Here is a 16,259-nt window from a genome sequence, read left to right as displayed (position 1 = left end):
ACAAGCAAATGGCCACAATTGCAGATGTGGTCCCTGCAGCCACAGTTACTACTGCCTGTTATTTTGAGGCGCAATTTGGAAGATGGTCTCAAAAATCTGCATTTTCAAAAAGGTCCCAGCTTAGAAGCCTGGCAGAGAGCACCTTGGTGAGTGAAGCTACATCTACTCTAGATGCAGTGACAAAAACATGAACAAATACATGTAGCAGTACTTGAGGTGGGCTGGGAAGACATGTGCACCCAGGATGGAAGATACATCTCAGTTAGGATTAGAGATATTTACACAACTAGCTTTCTACCAGAGTAGCTTTTTGACTCACCAGTGGCTATTTTTGCTACAGAAACAGAAAGTCTGTGTTTGTTTGAAGCATTGTCGAAAATTTATTCTCTTCCTCCTTGCTAATGCACAAGCTTTCTGGTGTGCGGTCACTGTCCAACGCCACCTCGGAGATACCCTCACCCTGGTGGAGGTCGGCAGCCCCCACTAGTCGCAGGGCTTGTGCATCCTTGGCCTTGCCTTTGCGCAGATGTTGGGAGGCAGCTCAGCGTGCATCAGGTCTGGGATTGCTCTTGCATCTAGGTAGCTTGTGCTGTGCAAGTGGGACTGACTGTTCAAGGGACAAATCAAGCTATTTGTCTCAGTATAAGGCTAATAACACATAAAGCACTTTTAGAGCCACAGGTCTGGAGTGAAAAAGCACTGTTTGGATGCAGTTTGTTATTCTGTGCTGCTTATTAAAAAAAAATCATTCTCTTGCCCTTGTTATTATAATGATGTCTTTAGGAGACTGGCAGTCTCTTCTTGCTTCCCTCCCTCCACCTCATTTAAAAAAACACTTATTGTTGCAGGGATATATCTTTCATGGCTGTTGGCCCAAATCCACTGCTGGTGTGTGAGGTTGATTGTCTTCAGAGGAGTTACACCAAAAATGCCTTCGGCCTTTGTGCTTTGGGTATAATTGGTGGAACTGGCTAGACGCCGGGTTTGGGAGCCTGCAATTATAACAGTGTCAACACTATTTTCAATGTGACTAGTGATTTAGGGGCCTCCGTTTTAGGAGCTCAGCTCGAGGTTTCTTACATTGATCTTTTCTCACAAAGTGCTGAGCATTTGTTCTTCAGAAGTCAGGCCCCTGTAAGGGGGTCTCCAGTGGGGCCCAACAAATCACCACTAGTCAACTTGCTAATTGATTGTTAATTAGTAATTGGATTAGGTAACCTACATCATTAATCACTGTCAGAAATCTTATCTATATAGCTTATATTTTATATTGCAGTCATAAATTGATTCACTTTTGCTGCTGGTCTGCATTTGAAGAGGTCTTGACCTCCCTCAGTACATATCCATATATCTACATGCTAAATCTCCACCAGGTTAGTGTGGATTATACCCAGAGGATCCAAAAGACAGTATATTCCCAAAGCGTGATTGGCATAATTATAATTAAACAGTTTGGACCAGATCTTCAGCTGGTAGGAATCAGTATAGCTTCTCTGAGGACAAGGAACAGTTTCCCACCAGCAAAGGAAGTGGTCCTTATGTCTTAATGGCTATGGTCCTGCAGATGAGTTTCCAATGACTTTTAAGCTCTCAGTTTGTGTATGTCTGTTAAAGATGTTCTTTCGTGAGTATTTGTGCAGCTGCATCTTTAGGATTTTTTCCTGACCTCTAGATAGTCTCACAAGGGGCCTTTTGCAATAGCAGCCACATGCATTGCTCTTAAAATGACCAAAAGAATATATTCCTTAAAAATGTGTGAACGTTTTTCCTTGTCGGAAATCTTATAAATGCTCATCCACTTGTGGTATCTATGGTGGCAGTTTGCTGACACTTTTCATTCCCTCCCTGGCCCCAACCCTACACTTTCTGCTGCTGGCCTTCGGTAACTGTTAACGGGTAGAAACGAACGCCCACATAAAAAACCTGGTATCTGTGCTTCCACATGACAAAGCATGCCAGCAGACACACGATGGCTGCGATCAGGTTGAGAGCCATCTGCAGAAGTAAGTACAGGTTGAGCGTGCTGGTGACACTGCTGCAGTCCACCACGTCCTGGTAAACGAAGGTCCTGCTCATTGGGTCCTCCGTGTCCACTTTGCACTGGCAAGACTCGAGGACGGTGTCACAGGTAAACTGTGTCATCTGCAAATAATGATGTGCAGCAAAAGCCACTGCCAAAACACAGACAACCAGACCCAGGGCGCTCAGCAGAAAATACATGAGCTGAAAGAAAGCAAAAAAGGAAAAACAAAAAAGAAAAAACACTCTTTTCCAACTACACAAAGAAGGAGGAGTGTAGAACCAAAATGTGCACATGTATTTTACAGGGAATCTGTGCATTAAATGCATTATCTGCACATAACAAACTGCAAAATTGGAAGCTGGCTGCAAGCCAAATTCACGGGTTCAATCCCCATATGGGCCACTTGTTTGAGGGTTAGACTAGATGATCTCCAGAGGTCCCTTCCAACCTTACCTATTCTATGATTCTATGAAGTCCCCAGTGATGCAAAGTTCAGCAGGTTACAGCCATCCCAGGAATTGGTATATCTGCCCTGCATGTCCGATAGGAGCACTGTCTTGGAATTTTAAGGCCTGGTATGAATGTCAGGAAATCTCTGCCTCTACAACACCAGGAGGCTCCTGGCAGGAGCAGGTTCCTCCAGTGTCAGACCTGCACTGGCTAGTGTTGCAATCACCGGCTGAGATAAACCACTGTGGTTGTCTGGAAGGAAAGCTAAGCAGACTTAGACTTGGCTTAGCATATTAATTATCCCAGGCTGTGCTGAGAAGTAGGTGTTTCCACAGCTTTGCTCATGGGCAGCTCCCAGCTCTTGGGTTGCATGCTCCTGCAAGTCACATTCGTACTTGCAAACCAGGCAGTTTGGTGTCTAATCCTCGGCCTGCAGCCTGGTGAGAGCCGTTGGCCTGCACGCTCCCTAGGTTCCCCTGTGAAACAAGGACACATGGGCCAGGCTGAACTCGCTTCCCAAACCCGGTCTCTAGATGTGAAGGAGAAATTTTTCAAATGAAATGGCTGCAAGCTCCTGCCGTATCCCCGTGCTGCCCCTGGGATGCCAGAGGGACCCACCTGTAACCTCCCTATCCCTTAAACCAGCTGCAGCTTTATGACAAGGGTGGCGTTTATTGAGTGCCGCTGTGTGGAGTCCACCTCCACGGACACGTGGGACCCCGCGGTGAGCCAGAGCCTGTGTTGCCTCAGGTGGCTCTAGAGGTCTCTGGATGCTGCAGCCCATGGACTTCCCTTCACTTCAATAGCTGGAGCTGGCAACCGCTGCGCTGCGTGCACAATAGGTGCGAATGCATATTAAAGTCAAACTCTGTGCTTAGCCAAAATATCATTTTTGGTTCTGTTCAGTACTGTAGAAACTTTTATTTTGCTGGGTGTCTTATCTGTCAGACACATGGCATGCCTGGGAATCTGTTGTTTTAAACAGCAGCCTTTTCTCCCCCCTTTCTTTCTCTCTCTCTTTTATTAACCTCAATACCACACGTAAACTAGCAATATAAAAGCATTTTTATGACCTTGAAATGCCAAGTGTGTATGTCTTGATAAAATTCACTGTCTTGGTGTATTAGTCCACTATCTACAATGTGAATCAATCTTCCCATTCAGTTGTCAGCTTGAGAAAAAAAAATAAGTAGGTTTGAAGCACTATATACATTTTCTCCCCCAAATAACTGAATTCTTGCAGCAAGATCTTCATTTCCAAGTCTTGGCTACTGTTAAATTTAATGACTTCCCCTGCAGCCTTAAACCATGGGCAGCTTCAAGATGAGGGTGGCTTTTATTAAATGCAATTACCTTACCCCCTGCAGCTTTTGTGGGGAAGGTCCATGGAATTAGAAAAGGAGGACACCTGCTAGTATAAAGTATGCAGAAAAGAGAGAGCTGCTAATTAACGTAACCCTCTAAAGAAAGATGTGGCAATTCGTAGCACTATGATAATATTTTAAAAGATAGCACAAACATGTTTTATGGGAAAAATGGGCAAACACTGGTGAATGTTTCTCTTCCCTGAGGGTCAAATGTTGCTCTGTGATGCTGACACAAGCACCATCCAGGTGTCCCCGGTGGAGTGGGTGGAAGTCCCCTTGATTCAGAGCAGTAGCTGAGATATTAAGCTGAGACTCCACGGTGCGTCTGCTTTTGCATAGCAGGTATTTTGTTTAGCCTCCAACTTTTACCTAATGTATGTATCAAACAGCATGAAAGGAACAGCCTGAACTACACTTCAGGTACAGCAGCAAGCTGTTGGGTACCTATGAGGTAGCAAAGGGCTTTGAGATGCACAGAGTACATGGGCAGCCCTTGCAGCGCTCAGCAGGGAGACATGGGGGAACACAGGACAATTTCCAAAGAACTTATTATCCTCCCCAGATGTTTGCAGAGGACTTATTTTGTGAGCAGCTGAAAATTTCCAAATATCAAAGGTGAGACAAATGCAAATACTGCCTGGGAAGGAGCACGAGACAGCGAGCACTGAGGTCCCATCAGCAGAGAAATCACATGCCAGACCTAGAGGCAACTTCAGTGTGGCAAATACAGCTGTGTGGTGAGCTCTGCCTGGGAACTAAAGTTTGCCACTACAGAAATGGGTTTTAACAGCTTCAGAGAGATAGGCACTGTGACTGCTGCTTAAATGGAGGGAGAAAAAGGAAGCGGGAAGAAGCAAGATATAATAAGGTCAGAGAACAGCAGCTCATCCTTCTTTGGGTTCCTCGAAACAGGAAAAAATGTTTTAGTGGCATTTGCTGGCAATAGTTTTACTGCATGCCAGAATGAAAGAAATTCATCTAAGATGGACCAGGTTCTTCAGGGAAAAGGCTCACCCTAATTATTAGCAATGGCATCGGTGGAGTTCACAGAGATGCATGCGGGGATCTTTCCCACAGGTCGTGGTGGCCCAGGCTGCGAGCAGGTGATACCATAGCTGGGACCATGGGATGGGACAGGCAGGCAACTGGGGGCTACACAGTAGCCTAGGAGATGCTATGATCAGGGCAGGGTGGTGTGTTAAAGATCAACAGGTAGGCCAGGAAGTTCACAGAAGAATTTAAGATATTTCTATGTATTTTTTTGTTGTTTTGTTTTGTTTTTTTGATGAGGGAGAGACTCTGCCCTTTATAATGTGATCGGGGCCCAGGAGGGGAACCGCTGTTGCTACTTCAGTTGGAAGACGTGTGTGCACGAGGTTGCTGAACCTGTAAAACCCCACAGGCTGAGGCTCAGCTGAAGAGAAGAAGCGAGGAGCTCCTGGGACTGGGACTTGGCCTCTTCCTTGTCTCCTACCTCCTGCCCAGGACACGGGAACGCTTTGTTTTCCCTGGGGTAAGGGGCAGAACTCCTCAGGAATGGTTCCCGTGCTTTCTCCACTGTTGTGAGCAAGCCAAGCGTACAGCCTGTTTTGGGGGAGTGGTAAAGCACATTTTGGGGAAAGCCCTGGTTGCGAGAGCGTGAGCTTTTCCCGTGGTTTCTCCCCATCCCAGGGGCTGTAGCATCCTGTCAGGAGGGGATGGGAGGTGCTACTTTTTCTCAGTGCCTGAAAACCACTCGCGTAGAGCAGCAAAGTGGAAATTGCCTCTCTTTTTTTTGGAATAGGCAGGAGGCAGTGGTGCGGGGGTCTCCCTGCCTGCGGGAAGTGCCCTCAGCCAGCAGCCATTGGTCCGCAGGGCAGCAAGAGGGGAGGCACTGCGGGTCAGTGACTCCAGATGGGCGCATGGGCTGGGAGAGGTGAAGAGCATGGGACTGACCTGTTTCTGTGGCATGCATGCAAAATGAAAACACTGGGATGGGGCATTTTTTTTGGGGGGGGGGAGGGGAGGATTTGTGTGGTGGGAATAGCCCATGGGCTGGTCACTGAGCCAGAAGCCTTTGAGACAGCCTTGAGCTCCACTGTCGACACACCACGAGGAGCAAAGCACTTTGCATCGTGAGCCCTTCTAAAATACTTAATTTTCTGGTGGGAGACATGGCCCAGCTGCCTGGCTTCAAGGACCGGCACCAATGCTATGGGTGATGTTGCTGGGCTGCCCCAAACAGCGTGCCACTGCCATCACGAGGGATGACGCCCTTCCTGCTTGAGTGCCTAGCTCCACTTGCTGCTGCAGGGCATGCAATAAAAAGCCTGACATGGCAGCTGCCACCCGGCCCAGCAGCTCCCCGGGCTGCCGTAACGCTTACTTGGGACGGACCAAGAGGCGAAAAGAAACGTGGAAACCGTTGCTCTCCGGCTCCCTTTCTACAGGGAGGAGCTTCATGGAGGCACAAAAGACGCTGTGGGGCCTGATTTCTAAGAGGGGGTGAATGCCAGCTTTGAAACTCTGTTCCTTGCATTTGATTTCACTCTACCTTTTCCAGTTATTTTGGGTTGCATGTGTTGGTATTTTTCCTGGCTATTATAGATCTGCCAAATATCAAGAGCCCTCAAAATAATAATAAGGGGAAACAACCCAGATAAATGGTGCTAAAAACATCCCCTGCTGGAACAAGCCTTCGGGGCACATTTCTTCTAGTTGCCCATCAGTGCCCATGCAGTGCAGTTTAGGGATGACGGTGAGACATGGTGCAGGTCCTCTCCCTCTACGCCTGCAAGGGAATTTCCTCCATGGCAAAATGCCTGTCCCCGGGGCTTGCTACCACGTTTTCCAGGTTTGCTAGTGCCTGATGCAAGGCGCCGTGCTCTGAAACAAGGCCCCCAGGTTCCACTGATCTGAATATCTTTGATGGTCTTAAAATATGGGGAACAAAATGCTATCTTTCTCTATTTTCGAGTATTTATTATTCGAATTTCCCCTGTATATAGGGTGCCGTTTCTTCTTTATCTGACTGGAAAACACCAGAAAATCATTCTTCCATCTCCAGTGAACTCTCACTTCTTTTCATGTAGTCTTAAAAATATCTCCCAATACCAATTTTCTGATTGTATTTAATGACACAAGAAGAAAAAGAATCAAATGAAAGAAAAAAATGTCTGGGTACCTTTACTGTGAACTGCACACATGTCTTCTCATCAGGTTGGTATGAAATGCAAAGCATAACAAATCCGACTAAGGACACCACGCAGACCTGCAAGGAAGAAGATGCAAAACACGTCAAAGATGAAAAAATAGAAAAAATTCTCTTTCAAACCCAAACTCCCCTTTATGTTAGTAGCACTGCAGCTCAAGGAATATTTAAGCCAAAGCACGTGAGATAGTGCCACAGCCAGATGAGTGAGCCTCATACTTTTGGATGTGCTTGTGAGGAGGGAAGACCTCTAACCTCCTCTTTATAGACATCAAGACACAAAAAGCCAGAGGATCGGGCATAGAGAGGCTTTCTGAGTCAGACCTACAGGGCCCATCATACCCTGAGGCCACAGCCACCAGCCCCATCCCCATGTCCCTGGTTTGGGGACCAGGACGATGCGCAGCCCAGCATGAGCCTAGCGCTGGTGGCTCACCAGTAACCTCAGGACACGGTTTGGAAACCACCACGCCAGGTGGTCCTCAGCAGACCTCAACGCAGCCAAACTTCAATGCAACCTTTAAGAGCACAGCCCATGAAGGTCTTGTGAACTCGTTCGCTTTGGGGCTGGTTCCTAGCCGACTGGATAATTTCCATCAGAAAACTTCCTTTTTTTTTCTTTTACCTTCTAAAATCAAGGTTGAAAATAACCCGCCTGGAAATTTTGAAGGCTCTTTTTAGGCTGATTTACGACATTTCTGCTGTGTCGGTCAACACTTGCCAGCAGCGTAAATCTGATCACCTCTTCCTTTAATCTCCTGCTGAGTTTCTTGGGCAGGTTTTGCTGGGCTGTGTGCACGTCCTTGCCTTTTGGGATACTTAGCTGGTGGGCAGTAGGGCTCTGCCTGGTCGACCCACGCTCAGGTGCCAGCTCCTGCTGCACCGCTTGAGCTGTGGAGGGTGGGAAGAAACAGGTGAGCCTTACGGGGGGCTATTTGGCATGGATGGAAAAGTGCATGTGGACAGTCATGGTTAAACCCATTCCTCATATGGTTTAATGAATTAAATACCCAACTTTTCTTTATATCTGCATTGTCAGCGTGAGCTGCTAGACGGCAGCCCAGTGAAGGAAGAGTGCTTTGGAAAGTATGGCCAGTCGTGTCCCTCAAGAACCCATGTGACTAATAACATTTTTCCTCAAACAATTTTATTTCATGTCATTTTGGTAAGACACGGATAGGAAGTACTGCCTGAGAACATTTCTAAAGAGAACGTCAGTATTATTTACTCCTTTCTGTGTCATGTGTATTTATATTCCGGCCCTGTGACTTACACGCGGCCTCCAATTTATTTGTTTTCTTCTTTTTATTGTTGACAGCAATAGTTGACAGGGCTGTCGGGGGAAAAACCCAACCTTTCTTGTCAAAAGTCCCTCAGTACTGCCTTTCCCCCCCCTCTGTAGTGCATCTGTGTGACTCAAACACTTTATTTCGCAGGATTAATCGCCCATGTCCTCAGTGCCTTGCACTGTGTATTAAGCTTTTAATTCAATTAGCATTGCCATAAAACTTAGATCTTAAGGATATCGTATCTTTAGAGGCAGCCAAGTGATGGACTCTGGCGGCTGCTGGAGCACAGAGCTTGCCGTGAGCCCGTTTGCCTGTACGCGCTTGGCTTCGCCCAGTGCCAAGGGGGCTACTGCTCCCGTCAGCACTGGACCTGCATGTCTCCGGCAGCCCGGCCTCAGAGGGTCTCGCCAGGAGCGAGCCATCAGGTTTGCTCCACCGCAGCGACGCTGGTGCGCGCCGAGGGCCACCTCTGCCCGCCCCCACCGGGGTCGCTCCTGCGAGACGTCGCGGGACGGTGTCTGCTCGTGCGCGGCAGCACTATCTGAAGTTCCCCTGGGGTTTAAGAAGTAACACGTTTGGAGAAGCACGTTTCATCGGCGTTTATAAAAGGTTACACAGGGTGGGGATGCCGGCGAGGCTTGGGCAGGGTATTTCAGAAGGCTTTACTATGGCTTTCGTAACCACAGCCCCAACGCTTTTCTTAAGCCGCAGATGTGAAGAAGAGAGCACCAAATGTATTTCTGTGAGTGACGGTAAAAAGCAACGCTGCTGAGGACTATGACCCATATACGTTTTACATTTCTGTTCTTTAAAGGTAAATTCCCTCGCTGGAGTGAACTGAAGTGTGGAACATTTATACAGAAAACAGCTTGTGTGTTTCTATTTTATACATTATTAATAGATAGCTTTTGATTTATGCCTGTGAAGTGTAATAGAATAACTATAAAATTCCTTTGGTAAATATTCGTTAGGCCCCCCTAAGTGACTAAGACAGCTGCATTATAGCAGATGACTATAGAAGTGACTAGCAGAGATGCATTATACCGCGTTATGGATGTGGCCGATGCTGCCTGTTAAGTAGCATCCGGCCCTGCTGCACGCCGGTGGCTCGATAGCCTCTGCGATAGCCCAGCGCGAGACGCGCGCTTCCTATGCCTTATTGACTAAGCAGACAACACAAAATGCAAGTGAGCTGCCTTAGCGCTCCGTTGCCATCAATCAATGCGTATTTGCTGTACAAATAAAATAATAGATTCGGTAAGAGCTGCCGACGAGCGGTTAATTAGATCGGCTCTTACAGCCCTTATCTGCACACCTAGAAACACGCTTTCACGCTGGCTACATTTCAATTCAAGTTTGCTTCGAAATTCTGTTTCAAAATTGTCCAGACAGACTAACACACCCTTTGCTGAATAGGTGGTGACATGAAAGGTTATCCAAGGAAAGAATTTAAATTTAGAAAAGTCCTGTCTAGAAAAAGACCTGAATGTGATCCAGATGTATTTAGGGAGGGTACAGATTCAGTTTTGCTTACTGCATGCACTGTGAAATCCACCAGTTTCCAAGCTGGTGAGACCAGCCGTTTAACTAGAATTGGCCAAAAAATTAAAAGTTTATATTCTTGAGAAGTCTCAACAGTGTATCTTTTTGGTGGGAAGCAGCAGACGTTCCTTCCTTCCATTAGCTGGAACATCCGAGGTCTAGAGAGTGACTCCAGAATTAAGTTTGTGTTAAACCACAGCCAAAACAGGAGTTGGTATTTTCTGCGTTCCCCCCCAATCTCATGTAGCACTAGCTCTTGCTGTTATGAAAACAAAATTGCATTTCCTATGGATTTTGCCAGGAATGGCACCCAATCCCAAGTGTTTAGGATGAGACCTTCCAGTAGATTTGGCCGGGAGGGTCCTTGCGCTGGCAGAGCGCAGTGCCTGCACCATGAGGACTTTGGTGAACGGACTCGCTCTGCGCGCACACTTTGCCATCTCGGTTGCAAGGAAGACGGGTCTCAAGCCAGGTCGCCGACACCAGAAATCGCCGGGCTGAACTGCGGCGCCAATCTCCACCCTGGCGCTAGCCAGTTGCTCCCACCCATTAAGTTTAACTCCACTTCTGGAAATAGCTCACCCTCTCCAGAAGGAAAAAAGCAGCCGTGACAACTCAGTGCCATCCCGGAGCAGAGCCCGGCCTGTAGGTAAAGCTCATCGCAGCTGAGCGGGGAGGCTGGAGGCAGGCGGCCCGCGCGCCCCGGCTGCAGCTCGCTGCAGCTCCCTTGTGCCTGGCCGTGCACAAGGCGTGCAAAACATATGGGGAACCCACGCGGTCGTGATGAACACGGTTATGTAATATACGGAATTGGGGGAATCACGAACATGGAGGGCACAAATTTCCGCTGTGGTTTGCATTCATTAGCTTTGCACACTGACATACTAATGTGGTTTGCTTTATTTCGACAGCTTTCAAAACCACAGATTGCTCTAATCTGTCGCTATCTCTCCTTTGCACATTTGTCAGATTGTTTTGTTGTTGTTGCTACTATTTTAGCCCAATATAGGCTATCAAATGTCTTCGCCACCGCCTTTTGGTGTCTCTCTCCAGCAAAATAATGCTTCCTCTCAGGATGTCCTGGGCATCTTAGCAGCCTCAAGGACCAAGTCTTCCAATGCAGGAGAGCTGAAAGCCTCCACAAAGAGATTAGGGAAGGAGGGAAAATCTGGTTCAAAGGAGCATTTTGGGCCTACACCACACCACAAGACAACTGCTGCAAGCACTCATGCACAGGTGTAACACAACTCATCCACTTTTTACCTATAGGCTGTAGGTTAGCAAGAACCTCCTACAAGACCTTTTGCAGGTCAAAAAGCAAACACAAGGGAGGATAATACTTCTCAAATGCATTCAACATACTGCCACACAGCACTGCTGAGACCAAGAGTGCAACAGGCAGCCTGTTCCTGTTTAAATACCAAGGTAAACTCTCAGGCTTCAGGATAAAAAACAACTCTTAACACAATTAGGAAAATATTTCCCCGAAGGGCAAGTTATTTTATAGTTGCTCACTTCAGGTCACTATGGATCTCTGTTTGAGGGACAAGGATAAAGAAATGATCTCTGCAAGGTGTCTCTGAAGTCTCTGGTTTATCGTCAGATGAGATGCATGGTTTGATGGATTACTGGCCTTATCAGATATGGCAATGACTTAGCTCCCATCCTCGTATCCAGAGAAACCATGCTGTCTACAGTGTTTAGCAATCCTGGGAGATTCAGACATTGATGCAAGGAAGAAAAACGTTCCCGTTGGCTCTGCCGTTACGAAACAGGATCACCTCTGATGCCAGACAGCTGTATGCAGCATTACAGGCAGCGACACTGATGTTCGTTCATTTTATGAGATTTGAGGAAATTGTAACAAAAGCAGGTGCTACTGGCTGCTTTTACCACTAGCTTTCATCAGCCTCAGGCAAGACCCGGTCTCACTAACACAGGTAAAAGAAGTCAAACTGTTACAAAACAATATTAGTCCTTAATTGTATTCCCTCTCCTAGATTTCTCGTTAGACTGAAGGACACTCTATTTGTATATAAATTACTCCTAGAAATAATAGCTGCAATAATAACGTTGTTCCCAGGTAATATGCAATACGAAAAGCGTAGCATGGCTAAGGTGGCTGTGAGGCTGAGGCTTGCAGTACAAAAGGGGTCCCTGACCATGAAGCTATGGAAAGCCGTCCAAAAGGCTATCTCAGCTGCAGAAACCTGTTCTGACAACCTTCCCCCCAAGTCTTACCTAGACCTCTTTGCGCAGGCATAACCTAGTCAGGAGCCCTGATTACCTCCCTCCTTCCCGCCGAGGCTGTGCGTGCTAAAGCACGGAGGTGTCCCATATTAGATCTGCACGTGAATAGTTATCACACAGACTTTCGGAGCAGAGCTACCTGCTCACTTTGAAAGGTGAAATTTCAACATTTTTTTTTCTCATCAAAGTTTTCTGTTCTACACATGATCAAAAAAAGCCCAAAGCCAGTGAAGGATGCATTTCAGTTAGACATCGATGTAGAGTTACTCTTAGAGAATGCTGAGATTTAACAGCAGCGAGCTCTGCTGAACGCAGCCCTGGTGCTCCAGCCCGACCTGGCTATAAACAAGCACAGGAAACACCACAGGAGCATATTCCACAAACGCACCTCGGTGAAAACCACCCAGAGCTTCCTGTAGCTTGGAGACAGTACAATTACATACCTAAACTTGGAGGCTCTTCTTTAAGGCAGCAGTGTCCCCCCCTGCTCCAAAACCTTTTGATGTTTGCCCATGGCTGACTGAAGCTAGCTTGTATAAAAAATGGATTCCTGCACAACTCTAATTTCCATTAGCCGCTTTGATGGTGCCAGTTCTTAACCATCACCTTTTATTAAAAATTGAGATGACTTTCCCTAATAACAGGCGCAAGCCAGGACCCCGGCGAGGTGGTGCGGGAGGCAAAGCTTACCTGAAAGCCACCTCCACAATTGCTGCAGGAAGAGGTGTCAAAAGCTGCAGAAAAAAACCCAGCAAGGGGCCAGGGCTAACAAGACAGCATCTCTTTGCTTCCAGCCCTTAAAAGAGAGCACATTTCAGAGGCTTCAGAATAGCCAGGTGGCCCCCATATATATCAATACGGAGGGGGCGTCGCAGGCTAACCGGCGCCAGCTGATCACCAAGATGCATTCAATACCGATTTCTAATTGATGCCGCTTTATAACACAGCCTGGGATGGCAATTCACCCCCTCAGCATCCCTCCATGCCGGGGAGTCCCCAAGCGCCGCCCTTCACGCCAGGCCCACCTTGCCCTCGCCTGGAGGCCGTGCTCCACCGCGTCCGCTTAGCTCCGGGGGCTCCGCCGCTTTCCCCGCTGCCTGGACGCAGCTGGACAAAGCGTGAGGAGCGAATCCCCTCCGCGGCACTTCTCCCAGCGTGTGCCACTAATATTTTCTAGGCAGCTTGACTTTTTTTTTTTTCTTGGTAGTTTTTGAGACAAAGTACACAATAAAATCAATGGCAGATCAAGCCACGCTTGTTGCCCTGACCCACTTGGATACTACTAAAAAAGGTTTCTAAACTATCCAAATTTTTATATATCGTACGATAGATACAATATGATGATATAATATAATGTAATACATCTAATACAAAATATGCAAGATGCGACATATGTATAATGCAATGGATATAGATTTTTTTTAAATATATATAAAAATTTGGATTTTTTTAAAAAACGTATATATGTATATCTTAAAAATGTATATAAAACAGCTTCCACAATACACACACCTACGTGACCATTCGCGATGACTATTTTTGTCACCTCCTTAACAAGCTGAGCCTGCGAAAAGGGAAAGGGGCCGGAAGAGCTCAGGCTGGCCTGTGAAACCTCTGAGAGTCTCTGCTGCTTTCGCTCGGGGGAGAAACCATGTGCGAGCAGCTCCTCGAGGGGAAACGCGCCGTCCGGCCCTCCGGGCGGCAAAAGCGCGCGGGCTGACGAAAGGGAGCCGCGAGGGCGCCCGTGGCCGTTCGCACGCGGGGCCTCTCGCACCGCTTTGCGGCCGAGGCGCTCGAAGCGGCGCGTGGCCGACAGCCGCCGGCAGCCCCGCGGCGCGGGGACGGCGAAGGCGGCTTCGCGCCGTGAGCTCGCTCGGCCCCCGGCTGCAGAACAAGGCAGTGGCAACACGCAAAAATAAAAACAAAATCCCAACACCAACCCCTCCTCCCCGTCCGTGGTTTTTGGGGGACCGGGCCGTGCCGGGAGCAGCAGCCAGGCTGCGCCGCCGGGCGCTCGGACGGGTGCAGCGAGCCGGGCACTGCAGAGCGAGTAAGTTATTGAAGCTGGAGCAGAAGTGGCAAATCACTTAGGCTCCTTGGTTTCTGTCCAAAAAAAAAGGAAAACACCCCTTTCCTTTGGTTTCTGACTAATGCCCTACGGCTTTCAGGCAAAATTCGTCCGAAAGGAGGGGGTTCGCGGCCGGGTTTCACAGGGCTCCGCCACAGGAGCTGCGTCGATACAACACGTGGGACAATTTTCCTTCGTTTTTCCACCCTTAGCAGCCGAGGGGGTCAAATCCACCCCGGTGCAATCCCAGCGGGGCTCCGCCGAGGTGCTCGGCTGATCCCCGGGGGCGATACGGAATCGCTTTTACCCGCTGGGCTACGGTCGCTGTCTAGCGCACCGCGAAACCCCGCAGCCCTCCGCCCGAGCGGGTAGCTCATCCCCGGGAGCCCCCAGCGCCTATCCGCGCGCTGAGCACGGCAGCCTGCGCTTTCTCTGCCGCCTTTTGGGGGGGCAAAATAAAACAAGACAAAATAAAACAAATGGCACGTCGAACCGCCTCTCTGGCACAGCCGAGGCGGGTAATCGCCCATCCGTCTCGCGGACGGCGGCCAAGCGGGGCCGGAGAAGAGCCCGCGGGAGAAAGTTAGCAGCCAAGGGGTTAAACTGCAGCATGGGTGTTTGGGTTTGTTTGTTTTTTAAACCTCCCCCCACCCCATGCAGGGAAGTGGGCATTTCTTGCAAAAATAAATAAGTAAGTAAGTAAGTAAGTAAATAAAAGGCTGAGGGTTACGCGCTCCGTAAGCCCGGTTATCCCGGCCCGGCGGGGAAGGGGGAGCGGGGCGGCCCCCCGACGTCTCGCTGCAGGCCCGCGCAGGGCATCGCCGGGGTGGCCGCCGCCGGCCCCGCTCGAAGGGCGCAGCGCATGCAGGCGGTTAGTCCCCGGTGGGCGAAGGCGCTTTGCGGAGCGAAGGCTTTTTTTTTTTTTTTTGCTTTTTTTTTTTTCCTCTCTCTCTCGGGGGGCGCTTACGCTGATCCCAGCCCAGTGCGGCGTGTCTCTGGCTGGTAGGGAAGAGCTGACGCCCGCTGCCAGGAAGCCCAGCGCCGCCACGGCGCTGCCCAGCGCCAGCTGCAGCAGCGCCGGCAGCAGCGGGAAGCGGCAGCCGCAACAAGTGGGGGGCGCCTCCTCGGCGCCCGCTTTGGGGTCCCCCTCGCCTGCCGCCGCCGAGCCGCTGCCTCGTTCCCCCGCGGGCGCCTGCTTGCTGCGGGAGGTGCCGGCCGGGAGTTTCTTCTCCTTTTTTCCCATGCTGGAAGTCTCGGGTTTTTCACGTGCGGGTGTTCAAGCTGAGGGGGGGAGTTGTTGGTTTTGGGGGGAGGTTTCTTTGCACAGCTCCCCCGTCCTCCCCACCCCGAAGCTCCGCTTTGTGCTGGCTGGGTTGTTCCTGGTATTTGAATCAAGGAGGCTGAACAAATATGGAAAACATTTGGAGCAGATTGTCCGGAGCGTCTAAATGCCACATATAGCTCGGGGAAGAGGGGGGCACCAGGGGGGTAGCGCACTGCCAACCGGCCGGCGCCCAGGCCGCCCGCGGGGTGTGCGAGCGCGTGTGCGCCTACGTGGGGGAGAGCATGCACGTGTGTGTCTGTATGCACGCACACCTACCTGGGTGTAAGCTTGCATGTGTGCGCATGTGTGCACCCATGTGTGTGAGCATGCACATCCGTGTGTGTGTGCACACCTACGTGTGTGTGGACATGCACACTTGTGTGTGCATCTGTGCACCCACAGGTGTGAGCATGCACATCTATATGTGCACGCCTACGTGGGTGTGAGCATGCACATGAGCGTATGTGCACATTTTTTGGGTGTGAGCATGCACATGTGTGTGAGCATGCGCATTTGTGTGTGCATTTGTGCACACTGATGTGTGTGTGAGCATGCACATGCGTGCATGCATGCATGGACACCTACGTGTGTGCGAGTTTGCACCTATGTGGGTGGAGGCATGCCCGTCAGTGTGTGTGTAGGCTGTGCAAGGGCAGTAGCAGGCCGGGAGCCAGCGCTGCTGAGGCAGCAGTGCTCAGGCGCCTGTGCCTGGGCGTGCATGCAGTAAGGGGGTGCACACTCATCACACCAGGCTCC

General features: G+C 49.4%; 1 protein-coding gene across 1 annotated transcript; it reads right to left on the bottom strand.

Annotated features, from left to right (window-relative positions):
- Window positions 1-356: 356 nt before the first annotated feature.
- Window positions 357-15,506, bottom strand: SSPN (sarcospan). The gene is made up of 3 exons (XM_062591968.1): window positions 15,147-15,506; window positions 7,004-7,090; window positions 357-2,223 (listed from the first exon to the last, which is right to left on the bottom strand). Exons 1-3 carry the CDS (start codon window positions 15,420-15,422, stop codon window positions 1,858-1,860), a joined length of 729 nt encoding a protein of 242 aa, XP_062447952.1. The 5' UTR covers window positions 15,423-15,506; the 3' UTR covers window positions 357-1,857.
- Between the last annotated feature and the right edge of the window lie 753 nt (window positions 15,507-16,259).

Source organism: Rhea pennata, chromosome 1 (genome assembly GCF_028389875.1).
Source record: "Rhea pennata isolate bPtePen1 chromosome 1, bPtePen1.pri, whole genome shotgun sequence".
Lineage (NCBI taxonomy): Eukaryota > Metazoa > Chordata > Aves > Rheiformes > Rheidae > Rhea > Rhea pennata.
This window is presented reverse-complemented; position numbering and strand designations above follow the sequence as displayed.

Coding starts and splice junctions, on each gene's coding strand:
- SSPN (XM_062591968.1), bottom strand. CDS start 15,422: ATGGGAAAAAAGGAGAAGAAACTCCCGGCCGGCACCTCCCGCAGCAAG. Junction 7,091..15,146: donor CGCACTGGGCTGGGATCAGC/GTAAGCGCCCCC, acceptor TCTTCCTTGCAG/GTCTGCGTGGTGTCCTTAGT. Junction 2,224..7,003: donor GTGTGCAGTTCACAGTAAAG/GTACCCAGACAT, acceptor GCTTTCTTTCAG/CTCATGTATTTTCTGCTGAG.